Source organism: Salmo salar, chromosome 02 (assembly GCF_965601325.2).
Source record: "Salmo salar chromosome 02, fSalSal1, whole genome shotgun sequence".
In the NCBI taxonomy this organism is placed as follows: Eukaryota; Metazoa; Chordata; class Actinopteri; order Salmoniformes; family Salmonidae; genus Salmo; species Salmo salar.
Genome location: NC_138292.1, coordinates 20522501 through 20542404, shown reverse-complemented (window position 1 = coordinate 20542404; position 19904 = coordinate 20522501). Strand labels below are relative to the sequence as shown.

Here is a 19904-nt window from a genome sequence, read left to right as displayed (position 1 = left end):
CGTCCCAACTGTGAAGCACGCGGGTGGCAGCATCATGTTGTGGGGGTGCTTTGCTGCAGGAGGGACTGGTGCACTTCACAAAATAGATGGCCTCATGAGGATGGAAAATGATGTGGATATATTGAAGCAACATCTCAAGACATCAGTCAGGAAGTTAAAGCTTGGTCGCAAATGGGTCTTCCAAATGGTCAATGACCCCAAGCACACTTCCAAAGTTGTGGGAAAATGGCTTAAAGACAACAAAGTCAAGGTATTGGAGTGGCCATCACAAAGACCTGACCTCAATCCTATAGGAAATTTGTGGGCAGAACTGAAAAAGTGTGTGCGAGCAAGGAGGCCTACAAACCTGACTCCGTTACACCAGCTCTGTCAGGAGTAATGGGCCAAAATTCACCCAACTTATTGTGGGAAGCTTGTGGAAGGCTACCCGAAACGTTTGACCCAAGTTAAACAATTTAAAGGCAATGCTACCAAATACTAATTGAGTGTATGTAAACTTCTGACCCACTGGGAATGTGATGAAAGAAATAAAAACTGAAATAAATCATTCTCTCTCCTATTATTTTGACATTTCACATTCTTAAAATAAAGTGGTGATCCTAACTGAGCTAAGACAGGGAATGTTTACTAGGATTAAATGTCAGGAATTGTGAAAAACTGAGTTTAAGTGTATTTGGCTAAGGTGTATTTAAACTTCCGACTTCAACTGTAGATGGCATCTAAGTTCTCCTCAGAGGACAACTTCCAGATAGACACCAAACATGGATGCAATAGTGTTGTAACACACATTTCTGTCGTCAATTCTCTGGTTACTGTTAGAGAGAGAGAAATAAATGTTGTCCTCTCAACCGAGGAGGGCTGTCCAGACCCTAAAAGTATTGCTTTTTGTTGGGCCATTTGCAATGCGGCCAGAGGTGACAGAGAGCACACAAGTTAGGGCTGGGCCAACACAGGTAAGACAAACAGATGTTCAGAAAAGTCTCATCTGTCACCTTGTCTTGCAAAAAAGTACCTGCTATTTCTTATAGCAATGGGAGCATAGAATACCTTTCTCTACAATGCTCACAAATTAATGATAATGTTTCTCCCCGGTGTTGAGACCAAAGGTGTCTTTGCTAGTATAAGTAACACTGCAGGACCATTCAATACTGACACCACCCTGGTTCACACAAACATCATCACCAACATCAGCCAAGCCTATAGCCCAGTTACAGGTACTGCCTACACCAATATACACGGAACAAAAATATAAACGCAACATGTAAAGTGTTGGTCTCATGTTTCATGAGCTGAAATAAAACATCCCAGAAAATTTCCATACACACAAAAAGCTTATTTCTCAAAAATGTTGTGCAGAAATTGGTTTACATCCCTGTTAGTGAGCATTTCTCCTTTGCCAAGATAATCCACCTGACAGGTGTGGCATATCAAGAAGCTGATTCAACAGAATGATCATTACACAGGTGCACCTTGTGCTGGGGACAATAAAAGGCCACTCTAAAATGTGCAGTTTTGTCACACAACACAATGCCACAAATGTCTCAAGTTTTTAGGGAGCGTGCAATTGGCATGCTGACTGCAGGAATGTCCCCCAGTGCTGTTACCAGATCATTTAATGTCAATTTCTCTACTATAAGCTGCCTACAAAGTCATTTTGGAGAATTTGACAGTACGTCCAACCAGCCTCACAACCACGTGTAACCACACCTGTCCAAGACCTCCACATCCGGCCTCTTCACCTGCGGGATCATCTGAGACCAGCGCCCAGACAGCTGATGAAACTGTGGGTTTGCACAACCAAAGAATTTCTGAACAAACTGTCAAGAACCTGTCTCAGGGAAGCTCGTCTGCGTGCTCGTCATCCTCACTAGGGTCTTGACCTGACTGCAGTTCTGCGTCGTAACTGACTACAGTGGGAAAATACTCTCCTTCGATGGCCACTGGCATGCCGGAGAAGTGTGCTCTTCACGGATAAATCCCGGTTTCAACTGTATGGTGTCGTGTGGGCGAGCAGTTTGCTTATGTCAATGTTGTGAACAGAGAGACCCATGGTGGCGGTGGGGTTATAGTATGGGCAGGCATAAGCTACAGACAACAAACACAATTGCATTTTATCGATTGCAATTTGAATGCACTGAGATACCGTGATGAGATCCTGAGGCCCATTGTCATGCCATTCATCCGCCGCCATCACCTCATGTTTCAGCACGATAATGCACAGTCTCTTATCGGAAGGATTTGTGCACAATTCCTGGCAGCTGAAAATGTCCCAGTTCTTCCATGGCCTGCATACATTTACATTTAAGTCATTTAGCAGACGCTCTTATCCAGAGCGACTTACAAATACCCACCAGATATGTCACCCATTGAGTATGTTTGGGATGCTCTGGATCGGCAGCGTGTTCCAGTTCCCACCAATATCGAGCAACTTCACACAGCCATTGAAGAGGAGTATGACAACATTCCACAATCAACAGCCTGATCAACTCAATGCAAAGGAGATGTGTCACGCTGCATGAGGCAAATGGTGGTCACACCAGATACTGACTGGTTTTCTGATCCATACCCCTCCCTTGTTTTTTTTAGGTATCTGTGACCAAACGATACATATCTGTATTCCCAGTGATGTGAAATCATTCATTAGGGCCTAATGAATTCATTTCCATTGACTGATTCTTTATGAACTGGAACTCAGTAGAATGGTAGAAATTGTTGAGTTTATATTTTTGCTCAGTGTACATGTATGAAGACAAGTCCACAGGGGCTCATCTACAGACACTGAGTCCAACATCACTAACAGGCTACTCCAGTGCCCATGAAAGTGGCTTCCTGCTTTCCTGAGGGAAACACTACTACAGCTGTAATGAGCCCAAATGATATCTAGGCCTGAGGTACACTGAAATCCTGAGGTACACTGAAATCCTTCTGTATAAAACATCATTAAAAACTATGTGGAATGTGTGGAAAACAGGATTTTATTCAGTTATGAGAAGAGCACAGTTTGGTCTGAATTCACAGACAGTCAAATACAACTGGGCATACAGACAAAACAGTAAAGACTTACAATACATCAGCAATAGGCAACCAAACAATTCAGAAAAAAGAGAGGGTGAGGAACAAGAGAGAAACGTGGACAGACTCGTTGGTGCAGGTGTCCCATCTTCTCTAATGACATAGTAAGGGAGGTTAACATAGTGTCCTTACAGCAGGCTTCTTCTACACTCAGAGAGGAGACGGAGTTAGAGAGGTCTCTTCCAGCAGAACTCCCTCTGCACTCCGAGATAAGATGAAGAAATCGAGGGATGAGATGGAGGTATAGAGGGTGGTCTCTTATAGCAGTCTTCCTCTGCACTCTGTTGAGCCACAGCAGCACAGTAGCTCCTTCCCCTCCACACTGCCAACCTCGTAGTTATAGTCCCACGTTAACTCTGTCCCCGCCCGGATACGCCTGCACGCACACACACACACACACACACACACACGTTAGTGGATGACTCAGTGGTCAACATTCACAAGTGCTCAGCACAAAACCACGTTTCAAATAATACATGTTTCTTTATCAGAGTAACAGGCTTCTACCAAGTCTATGTAACCATGTCTAATACAGAACACTCACTTGCTGGCGAAGAAGGCTACCCAGGGGAAACGCAGATCATGTGTGTCTACAAACACATTCTGGACAAACAGGTTAGCACTGCAGCTATGCTGTAAGGGGGAGAGATGAGAGGGAAGAGAGGAGAGAGAGCTTCATTTCCTTTGTCAAAATGCATATTGTCTCCACTGCAAAGTGGCGTGTTGTGTGCCGATGAAGCCTGCCTTCTGTTGCCGTTTGATGCCAGCGTTCAAATCAACTGGGAACTCGGAAATCTCTGACTACAGTGAGTTCAAGATAAATGGGAACTGGAGAAAAACTAGCTAGCTCCAACTCTGAAAAATAGTTTTGAACGGTCATCCAACTCGGGTCTCTTTCTAGAGCTCCGACTTTCCGACCTGAAGTTCACGGACGTCATGATTTGACCTGGAATTTTTACGAGTTCCCAGGTGTCTTGAAAGCAGCACAAGATGCTGCAGCAGCAGCAGCTCTTCCGCTATCTGGCAGATTTTCCACTAAAAGGCTCTGTATCTGTATGCTGTACGCGTGTGATAAATAAGATACATAACTAATATACTGTACACACGAGCCAATTACATTCCACTAAATAATGCAAATGTACCTATTTTATTTAAAGGCTTTTTAATGCATTTATTTTTAAAAATCGGACAAAAGCCAGCTATTATCAGCTAATGGAAAGTGACACACACGTATCACACTCACGTTGAGGTAGCGTCCCAGGTTTCCCTCCAGCTTGGCGTCGATGATGTAGCAGGACTCCTCGCCATCGAAGAACAGCCGTGTGTTTTTAGGTCCACTGTCTCCCCCGTCCCCACCCTTACCCTGTGCCCCTCCGTGCCCCCCCGGGCCTCCCCCTGGCCCTATCCCAGCCCCTCCAGTCTTCACCATCAGGCCATGGGAGTTCTTCAGAGCAATGCCTCGTGTGGACTTCACAGCCACCTGCCTCTTCACCGCACCTGAGACAGGAGGCAAGGAGATGGAGGAGAGGATGAAGGGGAGAAGAGAAAGGGTCAATTCAGGGAGAAGCACCACATGAACGGGTCTGGCAATACCTGATAAAGCACAGAGGTCTATGAACCCACAGCCCCAACTTCCCTCTCTCCTCACCTTGCATGCATTTTCCCCTCCCCCCTGCCCCCTCAACCCCTACCTGTCCCCCTTCTCCCATTCTTCCTCCCCCCTCCAATTTCCTCCTAAACCGGTGCATGTTTTCCTCCGCCTTCCCTTCTCCCCGTGTGCATTTCCCTTCTGCCTTCCTCTTCTCCCCCATCCTCTCCTCTCCCTACCTCCCCCATCTTCACCCTGTGTGCGTTTCTCTCTCTCCTTGTTGTCATCAGATCCAGAGCTGATGGTCTGGACGTCATCACTGTCCGACAGCGTCATCACATCCTGTCTCTTCCCTCCCTCCGTCTTCACTGATTGTTGACTGCAGAGGGCGCAAAAACACACACTTACAGACTCACTCAACGTTATCGAATGTTATTCATATGGCACATTTTACCAAGTACATTTGATATTGTGCAACACAGGCCTAAAAGGGCCAAGCCAGAGTTAAATAGGTTGAAATTCCATTTCATAATCATTCATTACGTACCTTTTCTGGTCTCCGGGCTCCTGGAACAGAGAACACAGGAGAAGGTGTATCAATATCCAACCAGAGCACCGGAACACAAATCACTCATTAATAAACATGAGAAGGAATCAATCATTACATGAGAGGGTGTCCAATCAGAACACCAGGAGATGAAAGCAAGAGATCGAGGCTGATCGAATTCTCCTAATATATGTAATAGAAAAATAGCACAAAATAGCTGAGATAGATATGGACTACCCCCCCTTACCTTCTTCTCTATCTTCAGTCCCTCCATCTTAACGGTGGCCTGGGAGGTAGAGGGTTGGTTGGTGAGCCAGGACGCTACTTTACTCTTCCCACTCTCCTCTGGCATGGGGGGCGGCTTCCTGTCCTCCTTTCCCCCCACTGACACACTCATCCCATCCTTACTGTCCTGGCTCCCTGGATGGGGGGGGACAGATCAAATAAATAGCATTTTACATCACGCTGCTACATGTAAAAAAGGTTCAATGCAGCTGTTTTTCTCAATATCAAATATATCTGGATAACAATTAAGTATCTTACTGTGATTGTTTTCAATTAAAATAGTAAAAAAAATGGTATAAAGGTTTCTAGAAAATGGCAATTTCTCAAGCATGAACCTTGCTAGGACTGTCTGGGAGTATTTGTGTATTTCTTAAGGATCCCCAGTTGATCCTGGCGAGTGGGCAGGGGGAAACAGATAACTAGCTGTTATTGGAGAGATGTTTGGAACACTTTCTTATTAACTAATTTACCACCTGGTGATGTCATCAAAACTCCATCCCACCACAACAGGCTGACATTTCAGGCGGTCTTTTCAAATAGCTTACACCAACCTCAGTGTGGAAATACAGTGAGGGAAAAAAAGTATTTGATCTCCTGCTGATTTTGTACGTTTGCCCACTGACAAAGAAATGATCAGTCTATAATTTTAATGGTAGGTTTATTTGAACAGTGAGAGACAGAATAACAACAAAAAAATCCAGAAAAACGCATGTCAAAAATGTTAGAAATTGATTTGCATTTTAATGAGGGAAATAAGTATTTGACCCCCTCTCAATCAGAAAGATTTCTGGCTCCCAGGTGTCTTTTATACAGGTAACGAGCTGAGATTAGGAGCACACTCTTAAAGGGAGTGCTCCTAATCTCAGCTTGTTACCTATATAAAAGACACCTGTCCACAGAAGCAATCAATCAGATTCCAAACTCTCCACCATGGCCAAGACCAAAGAGCTCTCCAAGGATGACAGGGACAAGATTGTAGACCTACACAAGGCTGGAATGGGCTACAAGACCATCGCCAAGCAGCTTGGTGAGAAGGTGACAACAGTTGGTGCGATTGTTCGCAAATGGAAGAAACACAAAAGAACTGTCAATCTCCCTCGGCCTGGGGCTCCATGCAAGATCTCACCTCGTGGAGTTGCAATGATCATGAGAACGGTGAGGAATCAGCCCAGAACTACACGGGAGGATCTTGTCAATGATCTCAAGGCAGCTGGGACCATAGTCACCAAGAAAACAATTGGTAACACACTACGTCGTGAAGGACTGAAATCCTGCAGCGCCCGCAACGTCCCCCTGCTCAAGAAAGCACATATACATGCCCGTCTGAAGTTTGCCAATGAACATCTGAATGATTCAGAAGACAACTGGGTGAAAGTGTTGTGGTCAGATGAGACCAAAATGGAGCTCTTTGGCATCAACTCAACTCGCCATGTTTGGAGGAGGAGGAATGCTGCCTATGACCCCAAGAACACCATCCCCACCGTCAAACATGGAGGTGGAAACATTATGCTTTGGGGGTGTTTTTCTGCTAAGGGGACAGGACAACTTCACCGCTTCAAAGGGACGATGGACGGGGCCATGTACCGTCAAATCTTGGGTGAGAACCTCCATTCCTCAGCCAGGGCATTGAAAATGGGTCGTGGATGGGTATTCCAGCATGACAATGACCCAAAACACACGGCCAAGGCAACAAAGGAGTGGCTCAAGAAGAAGCACATTAAGGTCCTGGAGTGGCCTAGCCAGTCTCCAGACCTTAATCCCATAGAAAATCTGTGGAGGGAGCTGAAGGTTCGAGTTGCCAAACGTCAGCCTCGAAACCTTAATGACTTGGAGAAGATCTGCAAAGAGGAGTGGGACAAAATCCCTCCTGAGATGTGTGCAAACCTGGTGGCCAACTACAAGAAACGTCTGACCTCTGATTGCCAACAAGGGTTTTGCCACCAAGTACTAAGTCATGTTTTGCAGAGGGGTCAAATACTTATTTCCCGCATTAAAATGCAAATCAATTTATAACATTTTTGACATGTGTTTTTCTGGATTGTTTGTTGTTATTCTGTCTCTCACTGTTCAAATAAACTTAACATTAAAATTATAGACTGATCATTTCGTTGTCAGTGGGCAAACGTACAAAATCAGCAAGGATCAAATACTTTTTTCCCTCACTGTATATATATATATATATATCACATATTTGACTGTACTGGGCCTTTAACATAACTTCCTACTGCAGTCCCAGTGTTACAACTGAGGGTTCAGTTAAGTGCACACACACCTTCCTTGACGCCCTTGGCCTGGCGACGGGTGGTGTAGCTCCTCCACACAGAGCTGGAGCTGTAGTAGGGGTCCTTCACAAATGTGTCGTCTGAACTTTTGTCGTTGTTCGACTCTTCATCACTATCCCCATCCTTAGAGGAGTCGCCACCAGCACCCCGCGCTGATGGAGAGAAGGAAGTCGTAAAACGGCAAAAGGTGTAATTTCAGACTCTATGCGAGTCCTAAATGGCACCATCATCCCTATATAGTGCACTACCTTGGCTCTGGTCAAAAGTAAAAGCCAGACTCTTTCTAGACTACTAGATTGTGACCACTCACCTTTGCCAGCGGGGTTGGCAGCATGGGTTCTCTGGGGGGGTTTGGGAAGGGTCTTGTTCTGCAAAGCCATGGAGGACGAGGGAGGGTTTTTCAGCCTGGACATGTCCACCCCGCTCCCGTCACTGTCTGAACAGTGGGCCTCACTCTCATACCCTTCCTTGAAGTTCTCCACACTCTCTATGTGGTCCAGGTTAGCAAAGTACTCATCACCCATCTCCAGACCCTCCTTGTCCGCAAAGTCATCTGTCAGAATCTTACCTGGGAGAGAATGAGAAGAGAGTGAGAGAGAAGAGAGGGAGGGAGGAGAGAGAGAAGAGAGGGAGGGAGGAGAGAAAGAAGAGGGAGGGAGGAGAGAGAGAAAGAAGAGGGAGGGAGGGAGGGAGATAAAAACAACACTAGGCACTATGGAACACAAAGGTTTTACCATCTCATCCTGGAATATACAAGGTCTGAGGTCATCTGCATTTGGTCTAAAGAACAGGAACCCAGACTACAAATAATGTGGAAATACAGACATTGTATTCTTCAAGAAAAATGGTATAGAGGAGACAAACCCGCTGGTTGACCTCTAGGTTACAGAGAGCTGGTAGTCCCATCCACTGAACTACCAGGTGTGGAACAGGAAAGACACTCAGGGGAACGTTAACTTGGTATGTTTCTGTCGGCATCGCGCTGACAGAAACAAGCATCTCTCCGGTAAGAAGAAGGGCGGGGGTGTATGCCTTATGATTAACGAGACGTGGTGTGATCATAACAACATACAGGAACTCAAGTAATTTTGTTCGCCTGACTTAGAATTCCTCACAATCAAATGCCGACCGCATTATCTACCAAGAGAATTCTCTTCAATTATAATCACAGACACATCGACGGCCCTGAAAGAACTTCATTGGACTCTATGTAAACTGGAAACCATATATCCTGAGGCTGCATTTATTGTAGCCGGGGATTTTAACAAGGCTAATCTGAAAACAAGGCTCCCCAAATTCTATCAGCATATTGGTTGTGCTACCAGGGCGGGCAAAACCCTAGACCACTGTTATTCTAACTTCTGCGACGCATATAAGGCCCTCCTCCGCCCTCCCTTTGGACAAGCTGACCACGACTCCATTTTGTTGCTCCCAGCCTATAGACAGTAGCTAAAACAGGAAGCTCCCGCCCTCAGGTCTGTTCAACGCTGGTCCGACCAATCGGATTCCACGCTTCAAGATTGCTTCGATCACGTGGACTGGGATAAGTTCCGCATTGCTGCGAACAACAACATTGACGAATACGGTGACTCGGTGTGCGAGTTCATTAACAAGTGCATCGGTGATGTTGTACCCACAGCGTCTATTAAAACATTCCCCAACCAGAAACTGTGGATTGATGGCAGCATTCGCGCAAAACTGAACGCGCGAACCACTGCTTTTAATCGGGGCAAAGTGACCGGAAACACGACCGAATACAAACAGTGTAGCTATTCCCTCCGCAAGGCAATCAAACAAGCTAAGCGTCAGTATAGAGACAAAGTAGAGTCGCAATTCAACGGCTCAGACACGAGAGGTATGTGGCAAGGTCTACAGTCAATCACGGACTACAAAAGAAAAACCAGCCCCGTCGCGGACCACGATGTCTTGCTCCCAGACAGACTAAACAACTTCTTTGCTCGCTTTGAGGACAATACAGTGCCACTGACACGGCCCGCTACCAAAACCTGTGCGCTCTCCTTGACTGCAGCCAACGTGAGTAAAACACTTAAACGTGTTAACCCTCGCAAGGCTCCAGGCCCAGACGGCATCCCCAGCCGCGTCCTCAGAGCATGTGCAGACCAGCTGGCTGGTGTGTTTACAGACATATTCAATCAATCCTTATCCCAGTCTGTTGTCCCCACATGCTTCAAGAGGGCCACCATTGTTCCTGTTCCCAAGAAAGTGAAGGTAACTGAGCTAAATGACTACCGCACTCACTTCTGTCATCATGAAGTGCTTTGAGAGACTAGTCAAGGATCATATCACCTCCACCCTACCTGACACCCTAGACCCACTCCAATTTTCTTACCGACCTAATAGGTCCACAGACGACGCAATCGCCATCGCACTGCACACTGCCCTAACCCATCTGGACAAGAGGAATACCTATGTAAGAATGCTGTTCATCGATTACAGCTCAGCATTTAACACCATAGTACCCTCCAAACTCGTCATTAACCTGTTATGGATAGGGGGCAGTATTTTCACGGCCGGGAATAAAAAACGTACCCGATTTAATCTGATTATTACTCCTGCCCAGAAACTAGAATATGCATATAATTATTAGCTTTGGATAGAAAACACTCCAAAGTTTCTAAAACTGTTTGAATGGTGTCTGTGAGTATAACAGAATTCATTTGGCAGGCCAAAACCTGAGAAGATTCTGTACAGGAAGTACCCTGTCTGACCATTTCTTGGCCTTCTTGATCATCTCTATCCAAAACAAGGGATCTCTGCTGTTACGTGACACTTCCTACGGCTCCCATAAGCTCTCAGAAGGCGGCAAAAAGCAGAATGGTGGCTTTGCAGGCCCTGGCTGATAACATTAGCGCATTTTGATAGTGGTCGATCAGAGAACAGAGACTGGAGGCGCGTGCACGAGGCAACCCCATGTTTTTATTCTTTCGTCTTTGAAATAAAACAACGACTCCCGGTCGGAATATTATCGCTTTTTTACGAGAAAAATAGCATAAAAAATGATTTTAAACAGCGGTTGACATGCTTCGAAGTACGGTAATGGAATATTTAGATTTTTTTTTGTCACGAAACACGTCGGGCGCGTAACCCTTCGTCACCCTTGGATAGTGTCTTGAACGCACGAACAAAACGCCGCTATTTGGATATAACTATGGATTATTTCGAACCAAAAACAACATTTGTTGTTGAAGTAGAAGTCCTGGGAGTGCACTCTGAGGAAGAACAGCAAAGGTAATCCAATTTTTCTTATAGTAAATCTGAGTTTGGTGAGGGCCAAACTTGGTGGGTGTCAAATTAGCTAGCCGTGATGGCCGGGCTATCTACTCAGAATATTGCAAAATGTGCTTTCGCCGAAAAGCTATTTTAAAATCTGACACCGCGATTGCATAAAGGAGTTATGTATCTATAATTCTTTAAATAATTGTTATGTATTTTGTGAACGTTAATCGTGAGTAATTTAGTAAATTCACCGGAAGTTTGCAGTGGGTATGCTAGTTCTGAACATCACATGCTAATGTAAAAAGCTAATTTTTGATATACATATGAACTTGATTGAACAAAACATGCATGTATTGTATAACATAATGTCCTAGGAGTGTCATCTGATGAAGATCAAAGGTTAGTGCTGCATTTAGCTGTGGTTTAGGTTTTTGTGACATATATGCTTGCTTTGAAAATGGCTGTGTGATTATTTTTGGCAGGGTACTCTCCTGACATAATCTAATGTTTTGCTTTCGCTGTAAAGCCTTTTTGAAAATCGGACAATGTGGCTAGATTAACGAGAGTCTTGTCTTTAAAATGGTGTAAAATAGTCATATGTTTGAGAAATTGAAGTTATAGCAATTATGAGGTATTTGTATTTCTCGCCACGCGATTCCACTGGCTGTTGACTAGGGTGGGACGCTTGCCCATGGAGGTTAAACAATTATATACACTGACAAGGAGCCATGTGCTGTTATGAATGCTTATGACAAGTCTTATTATGCAGTCCACTTCCTACATGTAATACAATGTGAATAGCGGTACATTCTGTTATCCATGTGTAACACCTGCTATAACACTGTTCTGTCTCCTCCCCCACCACACCACCTAGTGACGTACCGGCGTAGATACAGACGAAGGATCCCTTGGCCACGTCGTCCAGACAGCGGATGCCCCAGCCTTTGTTCTGGGTCTTAAAGAGCTGCAGCCTCACCTGCAGACCGTGCTGCACCAGACGGTTAGTACACATCTGACTGCAGCACTTACAACGCTTATTACACTCATAAATCCTGAGAGAGGGAAGGACGGAGAGGGGGAGAGATTAGTAAGAGGGATGTCTGTGTTTGTGTCTGTGTGTGTTGTCTGTGTGTGTGTGTTGTCTGTGTGTGTTGTCTGTGTGTGTTGTCTGTGTGCGTCTCTCACCCGGTGGGCAAACACTCCTCCAGTCTCTTTTGTGTGTATCCAGCCGTGTGGTTGATCTGTGCACCAGGGGTACAGGCGGTGGCCTGCAGGGTCAGCTGGTGACACGAACACTTGGACCTGCACAACACACACAATCCCCATGTCAACACTTTCAATTGACTAAATGAGTTAATCCCTGATTTAACAATTGGACAGGTGAAATCTATGTAGTGGAAGCCATGCAGAAGACAGAGCCCAGATGAGGGGGGTCACAGGAAGGTCAGAAGGTCAAGAGTCATAGTACTGACTTGTCCCTGCAGCCGTCGGTACAGTCACAGCCCACCAGGAAGTCTGGACTGGTGTTGATGAACACTCCGTCTTCAGGGATACGCTCCTTACCTGGGAACACATAGACATCCATCAGTCACTGACGTCTTCAGGAATTCTTCACCAGAGAATTAGAACTAATCCCGCTCATCCCAATGTTCCAGTTCTATGACTTCATCTCAACTGAGTATCAAGTGACTCCCTATTCCAGGTAGCCTAGTGGTTAGAGTGTTGGGCAACTAACCGAAAGGTTGCTAGATCGAATCCCTGAGCTGACAAGGTAAAACTCTACCGTTCTGCCCCGGAACAAGGCAGTTAACCCACTGTTCCCCGGGCACTGAAAACGTTGAATGTCCGATTAAAGCAGCCCCCCCACACCTCTCTGATTCAGAGGGGTTGTGTTAAATGCGGAAGACACATTTCAGTTGTACAACTGACTAGGAATCCCCCTTTCCTTACGTGTTGTGTAGCTAGTGCACCCCCATTGGCCCGTACTATACAGGAAGACCTGGTGCTCTGATGGGTAATCGTTTGATTGAGGCCTCTATAGTAACTCAAGGCCTATATACTGATTGAGAAATCCCTCTCCTCACTGTAGGCCACGTCGGGGGGCGGTGTGATGTCGATCTCGTTGACGCAGGACAGGGGAATGTCCTCGCGGCCGTTGGTGATGTCTCGAATGTAGTAGTAAGGCTTCTGGGGCTGGAAGCGCCGGTCGACCAGGACATAGGGGTCCAAGCAGAACATCTCCAGGAAGATGAAGTCACAGCGCGTCTGGAACAGGTAGCGCTGGATCTCCGCCATGCTGCGCAGACACAGCCCACAAGGAGACTTGTAGATCACATGGAACGACATCTGACGGACGGACGGGGGTTGGGGAGAGAGGGGTGAAAGATAGGGGGGACAGATTTTGGTATTAACTATAATAATCCAAATCATGCTTCCTGAAAGATAAAATACTTCTCAAAGTTCTTTTTCTGTCTTTACCTTGCGGTTGACTCTCCGTCGCCCCGTCATGCGTCTGAACTCGTACAGTAGAGGGGTGAGCAGGGGGTTCCTGCCCCGGTGCATATCTGGCCTGGAGGGCCGGATACGGTTGAGACAAGCAGGCTGGCAGGTGTGAGGCAGGTAGAAGATGCGGTCTGTGGGGGCGCGGTACGAGGGCTCGTGGGGAATCCGGTCGTTACTGATGGTGTATGGGGTCACTGCAGGTGCGGTGGGAGGGGCTTGGGGAGGAGGGGGCAGAGACTGCTGCTGGTGTTGGATAGGCTGTAGGGACGTGAGAGTCTGGATGTTGCCAGTCTGAAGGACATACATTCTGGAGGGGGGTGCGAGAGTGAAGTAGAGTTACGAATAGATTCCTATAAAACTGCATATTTGTGAGTGTGGCTCTTTAGTAAGAGATTATGTTCAATAGCAGTAGGAGAAGGGAACAAATTAATGCAGATTCAATGATTATTTTATGATCATACATTTCCTGTCCCCTCTCTCACCTGGATGAGTTCCCGGGAGAACCAGTTGAAGGTTGGGGCTGCATGGCTTTAGGGGCGTGGCTATTACTGGCCAATCCAGTGCGAGAGCCTCCTGGCGTGGGAATGTATGGAGAAGTACTCTTCTTAGCCATCTGATACTTAGGACTGTTGAGGGTGGGAGGGGGGGGGGGGGCGGGATCAGGGAGAAAAGGGGGAAATGTAGCAGCGAGAGGGGAGAGAGAATGTCCATTTTCAAGGAATGTCACAAGATTTACACTGTGTGTGTGTGATACTCACTCTGTTCGTGCAGGCTGATTGGGCTGGGAGGGTGTAGGAGGGATGGAGGAGGGTGGGGAGAGGGGATGGGGGGATTTAGTGGGGGTCCCGCTGGGGGTTGTGGTGTTCCCCCCACTGTGATACTGGACCACGGGGCCCTTGGTCCTCAATGCTCCTACAGAGAGAGAGAGAAAGTGGTTACCGACATCACAATGAAGTAGAGATTAGAGTTATCCAATGAAGGACAGGTCAAGGTTCCGTCGTGTACAGTATAACATGTGGTCCCACTGGGTTATTAAAGATGGATTGATTGGTTAAGTGATTGGTTTGTTTGTTCATATATTCATTGATTGATTGACTAGAGTGAGTGTTACCCATGCTGGGGCGCGTCCTCTGCTGGCCAGCCATCTTCTTCTCCTGGGTGTTGGCACAGTTGGTCTTCAGGTTGAACATGGGCTCCAGCCTAGTTGAACCACGATAGATCCACTCACTACGCTTGTCATCCTGAAGGAGAAAAAAACCCACCATACAAACGGATTACCACAGAGATCACTTTTCAGTCATTTAATTGCTTTATCTTATCTACCTGATTGTGTCAAGTCTGCAGAAGTAGTATAAAAACGTGATTCAGAAACTAAACTATCCCTGTTTATAACATATGCTTGCGACCGTCACGTTAAATCAGACTAGAAATAAAGTTTGCTGGTAATCAAATCCCAGTGATGATGTCATCATACCAGGAAGAGGATCTTGACGAGGCTGCCGTCCACCTCCTCCACTCTGCTCCTCCACCACGTCCCCTCCCACTCTGTCTTGATGACCTGGCCTGCCTTCAGCAGCACCATGGGCCTGTTGGGGTATGACGTTATATACTCCTCTATGAAGTCTTTACACGATGCATCCTCTATGTCCTCCCATGTACGCTTCACTGGGGAAGAAAATATGATGGGGAGAGGCAGAGGGGAGAGAAGATGTGAAGAGGTCACTGAGCTGAGGTAAGTAAGCTGAGGTCACATCCCAAAACCAGATTGATAGGAGAAAAGAGAGCATATTGAAAGGAAAGAGAGGACATGAAGACAGAAAGGAGGGTTCTTACTTGGTCTGCAGACAGGGTAGAGCTCAGGCAGGGTCACGTAGGAGGCATAACCGTCGTCAAAGAAGATCAGGAACCTGAAACACACAGACAACGGTTGAAACAGCTTCACAGCCCTTCACCAAACACACAGAGGATATCTGAAACAGCTTCACAACCCTTCACCAAACACACAGAGGATATCTGAAACAGCTTCACAACCCTTCACCAAACACACAGAGGATATCTGAAACAGCTTCACAACCCTTCACCAAACACACAGAGGATATCTGAAACAGCTTCACAACCCTTCACCAAACACACAGAGGATATCTGAAACAGCTTCACAACCCTTCACCAAACACACAGAGGATATCTGAAACAGCTTCACAGCCCTTCACCAAACACACAGAGGATATCTGAAACAGCTTCACAACCCTTCACCAAACACAGAGGATATCTGAAACAGCTTCACAACCATCACCAAACACACAGAGGATATCTGAAACAGCTTCACAACCCTTCACCAAACACACAGAGGATATCTGAAACAGCTTCACAACCCTTCACCAAACACACAGAGGATATCTGAAACAGCTTCACAACCCTTCACCAAACACACAGAGGATATCTGAAACAGCTTCACAACCCTACACCAAACACACAGAGGATATCTGAAACAGCTTCACAACCCTTCACCAAACACACAGAGGATATTTGAAACAGCTTCACAACCCTTCACCAAACACACAGAGGATATCTGAAACAGCTTCACAACCCTACACCAAACACACAGAGGATATCTGAAACAGCTTCACAACCCTACACCAAACACACAGAGGATATCTGAAACAGCTTCACAGCCCTTCACCAAACACACAGAGGATATCTGAAACAGCTTCACAGCCCTTCACCAAACACACAGAGGATATCTGAAACAGCTTCACAACCCTTCACCAAACACACAGAGGATATCTGAAACAGCTTCACAACCCTTCACCAAACACACAGAGGATATCTGAAACAGCTTCACAACCCTTCACCAAACACACAGAGGATATCTGAAACAGCTTCACAACCCTTCACCAAACACACAGAGGATATCTGAAACAGCTTCACAACCCTACACCAAACACACAGAGGATATCTGAAACAGCTTCACAACCCTTCACCAAACACACAGAGGATATCTGAAACAGCTTCACAACCCTTCACCAAACACACAGAGGATATCTGAAACAGCTTCACAACCCTTCACCAAACACACAGAGGATATCTGAAACAGCTTCACAACCCTTCACCAAACACACAGAGGATATCTGAAACAGCTTCACAACCCTACACCAAACACACAGAGGATATCTGAAACAGCTTCACAACCCTTCACCAAACACACAGAGGATATCTGAAACAGCTTCACAACCCTTCACCAAACACACAGAGGATATCTGAAACAGCTTCACAACCCTACACCAAACACACAGAGGATATCTGAAACAGCTTCACAACCCTACACCAAACACAGAGGATATCTGAAACAGCTTCACAGCCCTTCACCAAACACACAGAGGATATCTGAAACAGCTTCACAACCCTTCACCAAACACACAGAGGATATCTGAAACAGCTTCACAACCCTACACCAAACACACAGAGGATATCTGAAACAGCTTCACAGCCCTTCACCAAACACACAGAGGATATCTGAAACAGCTTCACAACCCTTCACCAAACACACAGAGGATATCTGAAACAGCTTCACAACCCTTCACCAAACACACAGAGGATATCTGAAACAGCTTCACAACCCTTCACCAAACACACAGAGGATATCTGAAACAGCTTCACAACCCTTCACCAAACACACAGAGGATATCTGAAACAGCTTCACAACCCTTCACCAAACACACAGAGGATATCTGAAACAGCTTCACAACCCTTCACCAAACACACAGAGGATATCTGAAACAGCTTCACAACCCTTCACCAAACACACAGAGGATATCTGAAACAGCTTCACAACCCTTCACCAAACACACAGAGGATATCTGAAACAGCTTCACAACCCTTCACCAAACACACAGAGGATATCTGAAACAGCTTCACAGCCCTTCACCAAACACACAGAGGATATCTGAAACAGCTTCACAACCCTTCACCAAACACACAGAGGATATCTGAAACAGCTTCACAACCCTACACCAAACACACAGAGGATATTTGAAACAGCTTCACAACCCTTCACCAAACACACAGAGGATATCTGAAACATGCTCACACACACACAGCTTCTCACCTCATGCGGTTCTTGTTGTTGGGCATCTCTGCCACGATGCCAGCGTAGAGCCAGACCTGGTTGCCGTCCTTGTACTTGGCGACCACCCTGGCTCCCACGTATAGCCTCTCCAGAGTGGGGTGATAGTGAAACGCTATGTGGTTCCCAGACAGTAGACTCTTCCCCTTGTTCTCAAACTTCACCTTGTACTTACTGTAACCGTTACCTACAAACACACACATTCAATGTCAAACTTCACCTTGTACTTACTGTAACCATTACCTACAAACACACACATTCAATGTCAAACTTCACCTTGTACTTACTGTAACCGTTACCTACAAACACACACATTCAATGTCAAACTTCACCTTGTACTTACTGTAACCGTTACCTACAAACACACACATTCAATGTCAAACTTCACCTTGTACTTACTGTAACCATTACCTACAAACACACACATTCAATGTCAAACTTCACCTTGTACTTACTGTAACCGTTACCTACAAACACACACATTCAATGTCAAACTTCACCTTGTACTTACTGTAACCATTACCTACAAACACACACATTCAATGTCAAACTTCACCTTGTGCTTACTGTAACCATTACCTACAAACACACACATTCAATGTCAAACTTCACCTTGTACTTACTGTAACCGTTACCTACAAACACACACATTCAATGTCAAACTTCACCTTGTACTTACTGTAACCATTACCTACAAACACACACATTCAATGTCAAACTTCACCTTGTACTTACTGTAACCATTACCTACAAACACACACATTCAATGTCAAACTTCACCTTGTGCATAGGTGTGTGTGTGTGTGTGTGTGTGTGGAGAGGTGTGTGTGTGTGTGTGTGTGTGTGTGTGTGTGTGTGGAGAGGTGTGTGTGTGTGTGTGTGTGTGGTGTGTGTGTGTGTGTGTGTGTGTGTGTGGAGAGGTGTGTGTGTGTGTGTGTGTGTGTCTCACCGACAGGGTTGATGGCGATGAGCATTCCGCTGTGCCAGGTCTTGGTGCGCTTCTTTCCCAGAAGACTCATCTCCAGTCTGATTTCATCATCCTTCAGGGAGGGGTTAGGCTGGGTGGGTGTGTTCCTGGGCGTGGCCTGGGACACAAACACCGCTGGCATGGGCACTGGGCCACCTACACAAAATACAAAACGCACGGGAGCGTTTGTGCAGTATGTACACACACAAAGACACTGCCATCATGGGCAACACTGAAGAGAGAACGCCACCTAGTAACCCGGAGGTATACATCAATCACAGACATATAGAATTGCACATTGGTGCCATTACCTGGCTGTTGTATAGCAGGCCCAGAAGAAGAGTTCTTGTTGACTGTCTGGGCCAGCTTCAACACCTGCTGGGAGGAACGCTGGAGAGCTGCCGACGCCTCCTTAAACTACCACACACACAAACAATTAACACATACATATGGATATTGTTCAAACACAATTAACACATACATATGGATATTGTTCAAACACAATTAACACATACATATGGATATTGTTCAAACTTCTTTCTGAATTTTAACTACCACCAGTGTTTGTATGTATGTGGAAGAGAGAGAGCGCGAAGGGAGAGAGAGAGAGAGAGCGCGAAGGGAGAGAGAGAGAGAGAGCGAAGGGAGGAGAGAGAGAGAGAAGAGCGCGAAGGGAGAGAGAGAGAGAGAGCGAAGGGAGAGAGAGAGAGCGAAGGGAGAGAGAGAGAGAGAGAGCGAAGGGAGAGAGAGAGAGAGAGCGAAGGGAGAGAGAGAGAGAGAGCGAAGGGAGAGAGAGAGAGAGAGCGAAGGGAGAGAGAGAGAGAGAGAGCGAAGGGAGAGAGAGAGAGAGAGAGCGAAGGGAGAGAGAGAGAGAGAGAGAGCGAAGGGAGAGAGAGAGAGAGAGAGAGCGAAGGGAGAGAGAGAGAGAGAGAGCGAAGGGAGGAGAGAGAGAGAGAGAGCGAAGGGGAGAGAGAGAGAGAGAGCGAAGAGGGAGAGAGAGCGAAGGGAGAGAGAGAGCGAAGGGAGAGAGAGAGCGAAGGGAGAGAGAGAGCGAAGGGAGAGAGAGAGCGAAGGGAGAGAGAGAGCGAAGGGAGAGAGAGAGCGAAGGGAGAGAGAGAGCGAAGGGAGAGAGAGAGCGAAGGGAGAGAGAGAGCGAGAGAGCGAAGGGAGAGAGAGAGAGAGCGAAGGGAGAGAGAGAGCGAGAGAGCGAAGGGAGAGAGAGAGCGAGAGAGCGAAGGGAGAGAGAGAGAGAGCGAAGGGAGAGAGAGAGAGCGAAGGGAGAGAGAGAGAGCGAAGGGAGA

At 46.4% G+C, this 19904-nt stretch overlaps 1 protein-coding gene across 2 annotated transcripts in view; it reads right to left on the bottom strand.

Annotated features, from left to right (window-relative positions):
* Window positions 1-2957: 2957 nt before the first annotated feature.
* LOC106574954 (histone-lysine N-methyltransferase SETDB1-B-like) overlaps window positions 2958-19904 on the bottom strand; it is a 22266-nt gene continuing 5319 nt past the window's right edge. The window contains exons 5-25 of one of the 2 annotated variants that reach the window (XM_045699278.2): window positions 18915-19020; window positions 18586-18759; window positions 17619-17823; window positions 15347-15420; window positions 14988-15178; window positions 14625-14754; window positions 14272-14425; window positions 13996-14139; window positions 13490-13820; window positions 13096-13357; window positions 12484-12574; window positions 12197-12313; window positions 11894-12063; window positions 8085-8342; window positions 7765-7926; window positions 5455-5627; window positions 5208-5227; window positions 4900-5039; window positions 4316-4569; window positions 3617-3705; window positions 2958-3448 (exon numbers count right to left, since the gene is read on the bottom strand). In XM_045699278.2, the coding sequence (XP_045555234.1) occupies window positions 3331-3448; window positions 3617-3705; window positions 4316-4569; window positions 4900-5039; window positions 5208-5227; window positions 5455-5627; window positions 7765-7926; window positions 8085-8342; window positions 11894-12063; window positions 12197-12313; window positions 12484-12574; window positions 13096-13357; window positions 13490-13820; window positions 13996-14139; window positions 14272-14425; window positions 14625-14754; window positions 14988-15178; window positions 15347-15420; window positions 17619-17823; window positions 18586-18759; window positions 18915-19020 (3363 nt within the window). In that variant the 3' untranslated portion in view covers window positions 2958-3330. The remainder of the gene's footprint in view (window positions 3449-3616; window positions 3706-4315; window positions 4570-4899; window positions 5040-5207; window positions 5228-5454; window positions 5628-7764; window positions 7927-8084; window positions 8343-11893; window positions 12064-12196; window positions 12314-12483; window positions 12575-13095; window positions 13358-13489; window positions 13821-13995; window positions 14140-14271; window positions 14426-14624; window positions 14755-14987; window positions 15179-15346; window positions 15421-17618; window positions 17824-18585; window positions 18760-18914; window positions 19021-19904) is intronic. The other variant, XM_045699286.2, reaches the window with a different exon arrangement.